The 13477-nt window shown below is 37.0% G+C and overlaps 1 protein-coding gene across 1 annotated transcript; it reads right to left on the bottom strand.

Annotated features, from left to right (window-relative positions):
- Nucleotides 1-11948: 11948 nt before the first annotated feature.
- On the bottom strand, nucleotides 11949-13068 carry LOC149146692 (uncharacterized). The gene has a single exon (XM_089452892.1). It carries the CDS (start codon nucleotides 13047-13049, stop codon nucleotides 12564-12566), a length of 486 nt encoding a protein of 161 aa, XP_089309018.1. The 5' UTR covers nucleotides 13050-13068; the 3' UTR covers nucleotides 11949-12563.
- Between the last annotated feature and the right edge of the window lie 409 nt (nucleotides 13069-13477).

The raw sequence follows: 13477 nt of genomic DNA, 5'->3' as shown, positions 1-13477 counted from the left end.
AATGTGCTCTGGCTCCATGGTAATGCAGGTATTGGCTTTGCCTTGACTAGAGTAGGCATTAAATGCCACCTGCAAGGTGCCATGAATGTCCTTTATAGTAACCTTGGGATGGTTGCAGAGGGCAATGTAGCCACCCGCCCACTGTTGCCCTGTCTTATCATCTTAATAACCGTCATTAACCCCCGCATCCAGGGTATTTTAATAATATGTTAAAGGAAAGCATTAAAACATAAATGGTTCCGTGGTTAAGTCGAAAATATTAAAATTATTGTGTAACATGTTAAGTTTTACATTATTAAAACTATTTTATTAATAGCAAAATATTAATATCATTGTAAAATTATCATATTAATTTTTAATTTTTTGGGGATTATTTGAGTAGCGTTGTCCTTGCTTTTCTCGTTAAGAAGAGGATGCCATTTTCAACCAAGTAATCTAAATAAATAATTAAAGTTTGTTCACTTAACAAAATAATAATATAAATGACATTTTATTGATAATGGTGTGTTAGTTTTGACCCAATTCTCCATAAGAGAAATGTTACTTATGAATTTCCCTTTGTGAAAAGATGTAGATATACATGTTTTGTCGGATATTGTTGCTTTGTAAGTAAATATGGAAAGATGGGAATATTGTTGCTTTGTAAGTAGATGTGAAAAGATGTGGATAGACGTGTTAGGTATTGCTGCTTTGTAAGTAAATATATCTAGGTGTTAGACTTTGAACATTGAGTCTATAAAAGTTTATTAACTAATTTATTAATATTTTTGAAAATGATTTTTCCTTAAATAATTTTTCCACTAAATAATATTATTTGATTTTTATGTTTAATTTAGGAAGTGAATTTATGTAGATATAAGTTTATTAAAAAATTTATTATTTAAAAATAATTATCAATATAAATTTAATTTTGTTTGACATTTAATAATACAAAAATGAAAATATAAACTGACTTATATATATTACAATACGTTAAAAAACAAAAAACTTTTAATTTCATAATAAAAAAATAATAAAATTTGGAAAAAACTTAAATATTTTTTTTATAAAAAATGTTATGTTATAATGATAATGGTTATGAAAATAACATTTAAAATGTTTACTTTGGAAGGTTATTAAAATGGATCCGTTTGTTGCACTCATTATTTATGTTCAAATGTAGGGCAATTTTTTTATTTAGAGGTTATCAAAATCAAATTCAACCATTGCATTTGGTGTTTATGTATTGTTGTATTTGATTTTTATTGTGGAAATAAATTAGAAATTACAAAATTAATTTATTTTATTTATATTAAAAGGAACTAAAAATAAATTTATTTTATTTATATTAAAAGAAATTAAGATATAAAGGAAAGAAAATATGACGCAATGTTGAGTTGAAAATAGTGATATAGTTTATTAATATTTAATAAATTAAATTTTATTTTTTTGTTGGTCAAAATGATTTTATTAATTCATCTAAATGATTATACATAACAATTCTGATTTTCTAGCACTTTTAGCCTTTTTCTACAAGATTTGTTGGCTAGAAGAGATACACAAACACTAATTACAAATAGTCATAGGCTACCAAAAAACTCAAAATAAAAAAGGACCAAAAGGCCCAAAATATCCCTAAGATAACGATACAACCTACAAACGTCAGGGAGCATAATGATTTACCAACACTTGATTGTTCGGATCATTACAAGGTGAATCTGGAGCGATGGGATTGCCATGAACATGAGCTTCGACATAAGAAAACCTCCCCTCCATATTCTCCAAGTGCTCTGAAATTATCTTATGGCCTCGTTGTAATGATGCCAATCAATCTTGCATTTTCCATTGGTTGTGTTGCAAGTCATTCATAAAACCTATGGTCACATTGCGATCATCACAACGATCTTGTCGCAGCTTCTCTTGAAGAGCGGTGACATGTCACAAGTGAGTTTCTAAGGTGTCAAAAGGTGGAGGGGGGTCAACTCAACCACGAGAGGGAATTGGATTGTGAGCCACCGCACGAGCTTCACTGGGGGAGAAATATTATACTACGTGTGTTCATATTAGGGGATATATATTGAGGACAAAATGACAGAATATATTGGGGGATCTATACAAGAGGTAAAGGGTTTTTATATTGGTAGGTATAAAAAATGGCAAGGTTTTTATATTGTAGTGCAAGTTGTTTGGATATATTTTTGGTTTCGAAGGAGGTCTTGGAAAGAGACATTTGTTACCGAAGCTTAATACTTCCCTCTCTCGGCGCAAATCATTGGTTGGTAAATTTGGAGATAGATCTCAAAGAAGCCCCTAGAAATTGGCCTTTCCACTTTGAGAGATTTTGGCTTCAAGTGTTGGATATCATAGAGAAAGTAAGAGGTTGGTGAGAGGAAATCTTTGTTAAAGGTAAGAATAAAATGCATACTTTTCAATTGAAACTAAAGGTGATGAAATCTAAAATAAAATTATTGAATAAGGAGTTTGGTAACATTTTTTAGGAGAAACTTAGATTTGAAGGTCAAATGCAAGTAGTGCAACAATGAATGATTGTGGAAGGCAAGGCTCTGGATTTATTTTTAAAAGAAGGAAATAATTTACATCAATTAGAAGAGATAAGGAAGCAAGAGGAAATATTATGGCGTCAAAAATCTCGCATCTAGTGGTTGAAAGAGGAAGAATGAAACTCAAAATTCTTTCATAAATCCATATTACAATAGTGTCATTCTAATAGGATATTCTCCATCATCAGGCGAGATGGGGAACAAAAGATTTCACATTCAAAAATCAGACATGAAATAATTGCACATTTGAGAAATGTCCTTACAAAACCCTTTTTTACGTGACAGTCAACTATTAATTCAATCTTGAAGTGTATTCCTAACTCATTAGTAAAGAGAAAAATAATGTGTTGATGTGCTTTCTTTTGTTGCAAGAAGTAGATTCAGTAGTCATGGACATGCCACGAAACAAAGTGTCTGGCCCTAATGGTTTTATATTTCATTTTTACAAGGATTGTTCGAGTTTTATTCGTCGGGACTTTTATGAAGTGGTGGACGAATCTTGTCAAATGTAATCAGTGTGGGGTGGTATTAATGCAATATTTTTTACCTTGATTCCAAAAGCAGGGAAATCAAATGATCTAGCTAGTTTTATACCTATCACACTTTGTAATGTTATCTATAAGGTGATACCTTAAGTGATTGTAAATCATTTTAAGCCAATACTTCTAGAGCTTATTTATGCTAAGAAGAAAAGTTTTGTATAAGGGAGACAAATTTCAGATGGCATCATAACAATCTAGGTAATTATTCATTTGTTAAAGCATTCAAATAAGTCAGGTATGATTGTCAAGATTGATATGTATAAGGTCTATGATCATATTTGATGGGATTATTTAGTTCAAGTTCTTGACACCTTTGGTTTTTCCTGGCACTGGATTTCTTGGATTCAATCCCTGATAATTCAAATTTTCTCTCTATTTTGTTAAATGGGTCTTCTTCTAGAATTTTTGTGTCATCTCGTGGATTACATCAAGGGGATCCATTATCCCCTTTTTTGTTCATCTTGGCTATGGAGAGTTTAGGACATTGTTTCACAATGCTTGTTCCCAGGGAAGTATCAAAGGTCTAAGGTTCGTTGGCGAGGATCTCTGTGTAACTCATCAACAATTTGTTGATGATGTTTGCATCTTTGATATCCCCACCCTCAAAGAATCTAATGAAATTTAATCTTTATTGAGGACTTTTATGGTTTCTTATGGTACCCTAATTAACAATGATAAGACTAATATTTTATTTTCTAACTACAAGGAGTCTATCCAGTGTCATCTAGATTTTCTTATGGAGTTTCACAGAGCTAATTCCCTCTAAGTAGCTAGAGGTGCCATTGGTATTCATTCCTATTAGGATTTATTACTGGAAGGTTTAATTCAGAAGTTATCTAAAAAAGTAAATAATTGGACTTTTTGGGATTTGAACTTTGCTGGTAAATTGATTTTAACCAAGTTTTTCCTTTAGGACATTCCAATCTACCAAACGTCAGTCATGTCGATTACTAAAACTATATGTGCCACACTCAGATCTCTTTCATGAAATTTCCTTTGAGGGGAGGCAATAAGACGAAGTGATTACTAGTGAAGCCTAAATTATCTATTAGTCTATATCTTTGAGATCTAGCATTGCTTAGTGCAACATTTGGGGCAAAGTTATGGTGGAGATTAGTGGAAGGTGGAAAGGAGTTATGGAAGTGAATATGGGGAAGAAGGTATGCACCATTTTAGTCACAAAAGGAGCATCTGAGATATGATTTGTCCCCAGCAGGTTTAGGGTTATGGTAGTGGCCACTAGAAAAGAAAGAAATTATAAGACAACATTCTTTCTAGGAGATAAAGAATGGAGCCTCTACCTTATTTTGTGATGAAGCTTGGCAACATTTGCCTTACTTAAGGGAGAATGATTATATTTTAGATATGAAAAATTATGCAATTTCTTTGGGAGAAAAACATGTCAGAGATTTTTGGAAATTGGAAATGGTTCCTTAGGTTTGGAGGCTCTGGAAAGATAAAGAAGATTGGCCACTGCCTTCTCAAGATTTTGATTGGGACCTTTTTTAGTGGTTGTGGGAGCGAAAGATTCACGTGTCCTAAGAGAATTATATACTTAGGTGGGGGATGAGACGGTTGGGTTTATTTTCATTGAAGGAAAATTCTGAAGTAATCGTAAAGCATGAGGGGATGGATAAGGATGACATATGGAGAAAATTATGGTCTGGAGTCCGCTAGCCCAAAATTACCTTCTTCCTTTGGTCGATTTCCAGATGACATCAACTTACTTGGGATCATCTTCATAGGAAGGGATACGTAGGACCATCTCTTTGTTTTCTTTTGTGTTAGTAGGAGGAAAATTTGCATCATCTCTTCCTCTCTTGTCTGCAGGCTAAAGAGGCTTGGTCAAATTTTTATTCCAATTTTGGTAATGATATTCCTCAGTAGGAAAATGTCAGTGTTCTGATAGCATATTGGAATTATCAAAATTTTAAGAATCCCATAGTAAACAGGAACTGGATTCTCGCTAAAGGTTTTATTTTATGGAATTTGTGAAAGAAAGAAATAAAAGGATCTTCAGAGAGAAAAGTCGAAATTGTACAATCATAAGAGAGTTGATTCTATCAAATATTCAAGAATTCCTTCTTGTTATCTCCTAGTCCTATGAATATTAATAGGCGGAAGGTGTCGAGGTTGAAATTCTACAGAAACTGGGTTTGGATCAACATATGGTCTCACTCAAAGGTAATCTGAACTTGAATTCTAACCTCTCCTCAAATGAATCCTTCCCCCTCCTCTTCAAGGTGTTATCAAGCTAAAATTTGATGGTGCCTCTAAGGGTAATTCAGGCATGACATGCTTTAGATTGGTTTTTTGATATTCTAACTCTTCTCCTATAAGAATATTTTCTCAAAGTTACAACATTGCAAGAAACACAATTGGTAAAGTTTTAGTGTTGGAGCAAGGAATCCATATTGCTATCAAGAGAGGTTTTTTATTATTGATTATTTTTCAATATTAATCGGTATATGAAACTTCTTTAAGATTATGTAAATTGCAAGTTAATGAAATGAGTTTTTATGGTGCTTAAGTTAAATTCTTTAACACATTTAAACATAAATTTAACTCATAAATTGTAGAAAATTGCAGAGAATAAAGCCATAATAGTAACAACAAAACAACAAGAGATGAAGGAGTTCACCCCTTCTGGTCCAACTTCTAATGCTTGGCCCTCTTTCATTATGCTAAAAAATTGGTGATGACAATGAGTTAAATTTCTCAAATGGATTCCATAATAGCTCCAATGGCTTCAGAGCTATCCAAAACCCCCATCTAGCCTCTTTTTGCTCCAAAAAAGACAAAAAACTGAGAAAGTTATACCTCTTTCTCTCTTTCCCCTAGGTATGCTCCTAAACTCCCAACAATTTGGCCCAAAACCAGCACGGGTGCCCCGAATGTGGAATTTCCCTCCAAACTTGGCACAATTCCCGCTCGACAAGTGAATTTGTAGGACTGTTAATTTGGCCATGAGGCCCCGAAAATTTGGCGTGGTCTTGGTCACATGGACCTCCATACAACCTAGGGTTGGGCCCCCAACACAGGCAGTCAACCTGGCAGTTTCGGGTAACTGCAAACCCGGACATATAGAGGTAGCACAGTTTGGTGGAGCTGGCAGTTAGGGAGGTAATGTTGGCATGACGGTTAAGGAAGCAGGTTGGCGCGACAGTTAAGGAGATGGGTCACATGGTGGTGGAAATCGCGGGTGGTTAGTGTAAATGTCACGCATACATGGACTTACCAACTGCAGAGGTTACATGTTATACCATGTTTGTGGCTATCACATGTGGAATTTGGGCAACAATTAACGCCATTAGGGCGGGATAGGGTCTAGCCCTAGGCCCCCCTACCCATGGTCCTATGCCGCAAGGGTGGCCAGGGGCTAGGCCCTACCCTTGACCCTTGCCAAATGTGCCACTGTTAAAATTTATATACCATATCTCCACCAACCATAAACAAGCTTCACATGTGGCATAAAGGTAACGCCTGAAATTGGTTTGCAAGAGGTTATGTGTTCGAACCCCACAGAGACTTATCTAAATTGCATAACAGTTTTGGTGGCCACTGAGGTGCCATGGTGCCATGTGGCAGCCTCTCACTGGGACACGTTGTGGCCTCTAGTTGGTCCACTTAACCAACAACTGCATCCGAGTCAGTGCCATTTGGGCTTGCCATGTGTCGAGTTGTGGTAGGACCAAAAAAAATTAGAATTTCATACAATCAAGAGAGGCCACGTGGCAGCCTACCACTGGCCCAAAATACACAGTCACCTGCCCTTTTTCCAAATTATTTTGTTTGCCAAATCGATCAAAACTTGTTTCTGGGAGCATACGACATTTGTTTTTGCCGAAACGAGTTGCGCCAGATTCAAAATGACGATTTTTATCCATTCGTACTATTATTGAGTCATTCCGACAAATTTCATTTTTGAGCATATCTTTTAGCACCAGATCAAATATATTCATAAAATCTTAAATGGGCAGCCACCAAGTAAGATAGTTGGAAGTTAGAGACTAGAGGTGATTGTGGGAAACATTAAAAATTTGATTACTAAATTGGAGTATGTTTTTTTCCAACACACTAGGTGATCAGGAAATAAGGTAGTTGACATTCTAACTAATTTGGGTTCTTGCCTCAATGATTTGGCTTTGGATGAAAGATATCCCCCCTCTACCTTGGATGGAGATCTAGTTCCTCTTCAAACCTTGTTAGATTTGGATCAGTGAATACCTGATGGGGGTGATATTAAGATCCCAATGGACGCATCGGTGGAAGCATCGATGGAACACTTGGTTCATTCTAATGGGCGAGTGGATAATGGTAGTTAATGCTCGTACCTCTATTGATATGGCAAGAGGAGAGAATGGAGGTTCTTTAAATCCACCAAGTTGTATGATGGGAGGTTGTAGTTTGTTCGAGAGGAGAGTCGCGTATTCCTCCTCATCCTCCACTGTTGTTTGAATTCATTGTGGTTGGAGGTGGCTTCTTTTGTGTAGTATCATTATACTAGTGTTTGAAATTTGGGGGAGTGTTTAATTCGATGTGTGGTTTTTATGGTTCTGTTCTTGGTGGCTTTTAGTATGAATTCTGGTGAATGGCTCTTGGGGTGGCGACTGAGCATTTTTGGTGGAATTCCCTCTACTCTTCATGCATTGGTATTGGGCAAATTTTCGGGTATATTTCAGTTCATGTTGGTAGTGGTGTTTATTATACTCCCTTTTTAAGTATTTGGGTTTATATCTCTGGTTATGTGCCTTGTCGAGTAGGTTTATATTTCTTTTTATGTTAATTAGTGCATCTTCAGTGTTCCTCACATACTAGATCTAGATAATTTAATACATTTGAGACTTTACTTATGCATGTCTAGAAGTTGGTCCATCAGCATATGAAGTTTCTTGCCTTTCTTCTTTAGATAAACTCTTGAGCCAACTATCTTTGTTGTTTTGTGAATCCTTTGTGCCCATCTTCTGTGGTAGTCATGTCCTATCTCATTTAGTTGATTTTAAGGTGGGTTGGTTCTCTGTGTGGGTTATGAGTCTTAATTATGGGGAATTGGGAAATATTTTGGGTGATGGACCTTTTTTTTGGTCCATAAGTGACGACCTTGTTTTTTTCACTCTACGTTGGAAGGACTTACACTTCATCCATTGTATAATTCATTGTGCATGGGTTGCTCAGTCAATGTCTTTTGCGTTCTCTTCTTCAGTCCTCGTGCCTCCAAGACAAAGGATGAGCAGTCAGAGAGGAGGTTACATTAATTATGGGTAGAAAAGGGCACACCCTTTTTCTTATGATTTTGTAGCTTGTGATTTTGAAGTGGTCCACTTGGAAGTTCAACAAGAGATTCTCATCCTGGAAAATAAGGAAGCTAGAGACCACCCTTATTATTCAGATTTAGAATTAGTGACTACGGATGATAAATGGATGCGAACCTCTAGTAGATTTTGACAGAGGAGGTGGAATTTTCTGAGTTCCTTGGATCTTAACCAATAGCTCACGACTTTGTTACGTATTTATCTTCAAAGAAAAACAGGTCAATAAATACAATGTTTTCTCTTCTCTGGAAGATATGAATAAAATGCTTCGTAATATGCATATTTTTTTAGATAATGTTGATGCTCGTCTATCAAAGATGGAAGGATATTTTCTTAGTGATTATGCATCTCTTGCTATGCTCTCCTTAGACCATAGGAAGTAAGACATCGCTGGTTTTTTGGTTCTCTAGTTTTTGGGTGGCCCTTGGGAGGCTAATCTGGTTAACTTATGATATGTTATGTTCTGGGCTTTTCTTGAGGCAATAATCTTAAACTCAACATGGTGGTTTAGTATTTGGTTCTTGTGTTTATGGAATTTTGAATGGATGCATCCTCTTATGCACGAGGTTTGGTTCTACAGATTTGGGTACTCACTTGTATGTTTCAAAGTCATGGTGGAGTGCTAGAATGTTCTTGAATTGAGGCTTTGGGTGCATGTTTCATATGGATGGAGCAGATGCGGATCGCGTTTCATTTTGCGATAACATTGTTTTTTATTGGATTGTACATTGTGTTTGAGTGTCGGATTGTATTGTTCTTTGGTTATCGCTGTATATCTATGTATTTTGGTAAATTTCATTCTTCATCCGCTAGTAACACACTTGGTTGCTAGGGTGTTTTTTGTCATTACTGTAAGTGTAATTTCATGAGATCTTAAGATGGGACCTTGTGCTAATGTTTTGGATTTTCTGTGGACATGTTTACTTGCCACTATACTGATACATGGGATTATGTCTAGCTTGAGCTCATATGGTTATTATGCCCTTATACTTATGTCAATCTTAGATTTTTGAATGCATTACAATGTGCTTTTATTCACAAAAAAAATGAAAAAAGGGTTTACCAATCTAACTTAGTTGGAGGATAATTACATAAAATTGTAGGAATTAAGAAAAAATAGAAGAGAGAATGAATTATGTATATTCAATAGTGATAAAAGGATAAATACATAACACGGGTAATGTATGCAAACACTAAATGTAACTAAAAGTAAGTATGTTTTATGCTATGTTAATGTGCATATACAACTCATGCAAGCATTAAAGCTAAATAAAACTAAATGTGCTACATGCTATGTTTATATACATATACACCACTACAAATGCTAATTAAAACTAAATATACTATATGCTATGTTAATTTACATGTACATCGACAAAAAACATTAACCTTTAAAACTTCAAAATTTTTATGACAAAATTTGAATTCACCTCTAAATCAACTTGAAAAGTTACGGTGAAATTCAATACCAAATTACCCATCCGTATAACAGCTTGAGTGGGCCTAATGGTTAAGAGCATGTGTTTCTTCCTAAGAGGTCACAGGTTCAAAAACAGAAGGGGGTACTGTATGTATCCCTTCGTAGACTTATTGAAATCGTTGTGCGGAGGTGGGTCCCTTGTCCCACAAACAAGGGTGTAACGACCTGCGATTCCGCTGATGAACGACCGTGAACGAGTAGAGTGCGACTACGGTTGGGAGGTCGTTCAAACAGCTCAACATGAAACGTGCAAAGTGTTATGGAGTAATACAAGTGCGTGGAAGGTTGGACAAGTTATATATGTGTGAAGACATGGTGTTTAACATTATGGAGGCCGACCCACACTTAGGCACAAAGCTGACGGCATAGTTGTGGAAAGTGGGGGCGTGTGAAGCATGGTGGACGAGTCGGCCGGGTGAAACAACTCGCCCTGCCATGGGTATATGTTGAGGAGTGTGTTGAGTCATCCCACCATCGAAAATCATTTGATCATTCGCTCTTCACTCATGTAAAGGAGTAGGCGCAGGTCTAAAAGTGCGCAGTACTAAGGAGGAGGTGCAGAATTAGTGATGCGCCCATTTTTGGGCAGGGCTGCACACGAAAGACTTGGTTGAGCTCGGTTTTGGGTGAAGGCGCGGGCAAGAGTGCCCGGTGATTGGGTGAGGGCGTGAACGGGTGTGTGGCACCCAACGGACGGTTGAGGTGTGCACGGGTGTGTGGCACCCGGTTTGTGCGACGACTTGGTGCGGGTGTCTTGGCGACTCGAGTGAGCACCCGGCCGGCGTGCAAGTGTGCACGGTGACTTGGTGCAGTGTTGAGATTGTGAACGGAGGTGTGTCTGAGGTAGAGGCGCCCGTGTGTGGCGACTTGGAGGCGCGCCCGAGTTGAGCAAACAACACGATCATGTGACGAGGTGAACAAAGGGTTGGAGAGTCGTGCGGCGACCGTGTGGAGGTGCCGACGAGCTGAGCAACCGAGTTTGCCGAAGTTGTGAAAATTGGCTAAGTGTAAATTTGGGGTTTCCCAATATTTAACTTGTAAAGCTTTGTAAAAGTGAAGATTGTATAATATATTGATTCGGGCAGACTCATATTGTAGGGAGTTGCCCCTCCCTTTATACTGTTGTGCATTTCTCTTGTATAATGTTGTTTATGTGAATGTTATGGGCTTTCACTTGTATAAAGAAGCACACATTAATAATACTTGTTTGCGAAACACAAACTAAGTAGGAAAAGTGGAATGTTAGGTGTAGTCCACGAACATAAGTATTGGTGAAAAGAAAGTGTTTGGTGGTGCCACCCTTCGCTATAAGCGGTTGAAAGACTACCGCAGGTGTAGCGGCATGACAAAAAGGGTCTCATACATCAATTTGGTGTTCGCCTTGGCTGTAACCTTAAAAATAGATATTATTATATTATTATTATTATTATTAACTGACCGTAGTTATCGCAAAAGTTCTATTAACCATTTACACATTTAACAATTACAGCGAAAGTTCAATACAATTCTTTTTCCCTTAAATAAAATACTATATCACATTTTTTATTATTACTTTAAAAATTGCTTTGTCTTTTTATTTTTAAAAGAAGTGAGATATCACATCATTATTCACGTGTTAAATCGGATGTTTGTTGTGATTCATAAAACAGAAAGTTACCCTTAATTATTTTAATTAATTTTTAATTAAACATTTTTATTATTATTATTATTATTATTATTTTGTTGTAAATGGCTGCGTCGAAGGTTTAATATTATTGTAGTTATGCCTAAGGAATTTAACATGAAACATAAGATTCTAATACAATTTTATTGTGATATTACACAGCTCAATTAATGGTTCATAAAGTAACTAGGAGCTGACGAGGTATTGTCTGTTTATCTATTGGATCTGATTACCTTATTCGGATCCTTGCGTCCTTGCCCTTGTGTTTCTAGGCTCTTTTGCTCTCTCAAACAGTTTTTGTTTTGGGATAGCTTCTCAACATTGGGTACACAGAGCTATGCATATGTAACTACATTTATTAATTCGAACTATACTGGGTGAAATACATATATATAGGTAGGTAGGCGGGAGCTGAATAAATTTGTTAGATACAAACAAAACCTTTACCAAATATTCAGGAAATAATTTCACGAAAGAAAAAAAATTTAAGCAATGGAACAGCAAAACTTTACCAACTATGCATGTATGTGGTTTCTTTGACACAATGTGAGTTGTAAATTTTGCAAATGCATTGGTATAGTCATACATACATCACATTTCCCGTTCTCTCTCTACTCCTGAAGAACGAGCAGAGGAACTCCTCATATACTCTTCCTTTTAACCTGCTTTTTTTCATTTTCTTATTTTCAATAACTTTCCTTTTAACCTGCTTTTTTTCATTTTCTTATTTTCAATAACTTTTTATTTTCTTATTTTAAATGGCAATTATGAGCCGGTCCTTCTTCTCTCCAATAATAGGGTTGCAGCGAACTTTTCCTATTTTCAATTTTCACTAACAGCCATGGGCAGATCATTTATTGACGCTGCATAAGCTAAGCCTAGCTCGGGAAGAAATAAAACAATAAAACAATAAAAATTTCAATGGCATCTAGTAAAAACTAATCTAATTCATTATGCCCCTGCGGGGTTTCGATCACACCAAGAGCCAAGCGAAGGACCACCAACCGCATAATAACTTCCAGTGGCCTATGGTCTACAGGGCCGAATAACTTGCAGGCTTTGGATGCTTTTTAGTGCTGTTTTAGGGCTTAGTGCGCCCGCCGACTCCCCAGGCTTCGCGGCAGAGAGAGCCAAACCCTGGAGCTGATAATCCTCATCTTGCCTAAGCCCGTCGTCGAAATTGAGCTGGTAACTCGGAGGATCGTACTGAAATCTTGAAGGCCTCGAACCGTAAATTGGTTTTCTCTCCGTCTTCAGCTTGCGAACGAGGTATTTCAATTTGGGCAGACAACAGCAGCTTCGGGCATCGTCCATAACGGATTCCGACCATTCTCCGGGCCGTTTGACGCTATTCCAGCGCTTGCGCCACCAATTGTGATAATCCCCGTCCACTGAATCTGCCCCGGGGTTCCATGGTGTGAACTTCTGAAAGCACAAGGAGGCGTAGAAACAGCAGAAGGAGAAGAGGCTTGCGAATGTGGAGTTGCGAGGGCGGATGTGGACTTTGTCCATTGTGCTGCCGGATTCGAGGAATGGGTATGATGGGAGTCTCCAGCGTGGAGATATGTATCGAAAATGGAGGATGTCGTTAGTGGAGGAGGGTTCAACAACATGGTCAGCGCGTATGACGTGGACTTTAGTTGCTGGTAGCCTTTAGACCGAGATTTGACGCCGTACCTTATATTCATATCTTACTTTGCTTCGACGTTTGGCCTTCACCAACGTTGCCGAATTCATTTTCACTCCATCCTTCTCCTACCGTGAGTTATGTAAAGAACCATTCAAAATATATATCATGACAGTAAAAACGCTCATTCAAAATATATATCATGACAGTGAAAACCCTCGGACTCATCTTTCCCCATAAGATTATACTTAATAAATAAACGCAAGTATACATAGTGGAATGCTATAAATAATTTGGTCGGAGCCTTACATCG

The sequence above is a fragment of the Pinus tabuliformis genome, chromosome X (genome assembly GCF_031772625.1).
Source record: "Pinus tabuliformis cultivar Carrire ecotype Pingquan chromosome X, CPIR1, whole genome shotgun sequence".
Lineage (NCBI taxonomy): Eukaryota > Viridiplantae > Streptophyta > Pinopsida > Pinales > Pinaceae > Pinus > Pinus tabuliformis.
This window is presented reverse-complemented; position numbering and strand designations above follow the sequence as displayed.

What these genes read in the sequence shown, in the direction of transcription:
- LOC149146692 (XM_089452892.1), bottom strand. Translation starts at nt 13,049, where the DNA reads ATGGACAAAGTCCACATCCGCCCTCGCAACTCCACATTCGCAAGCCTC.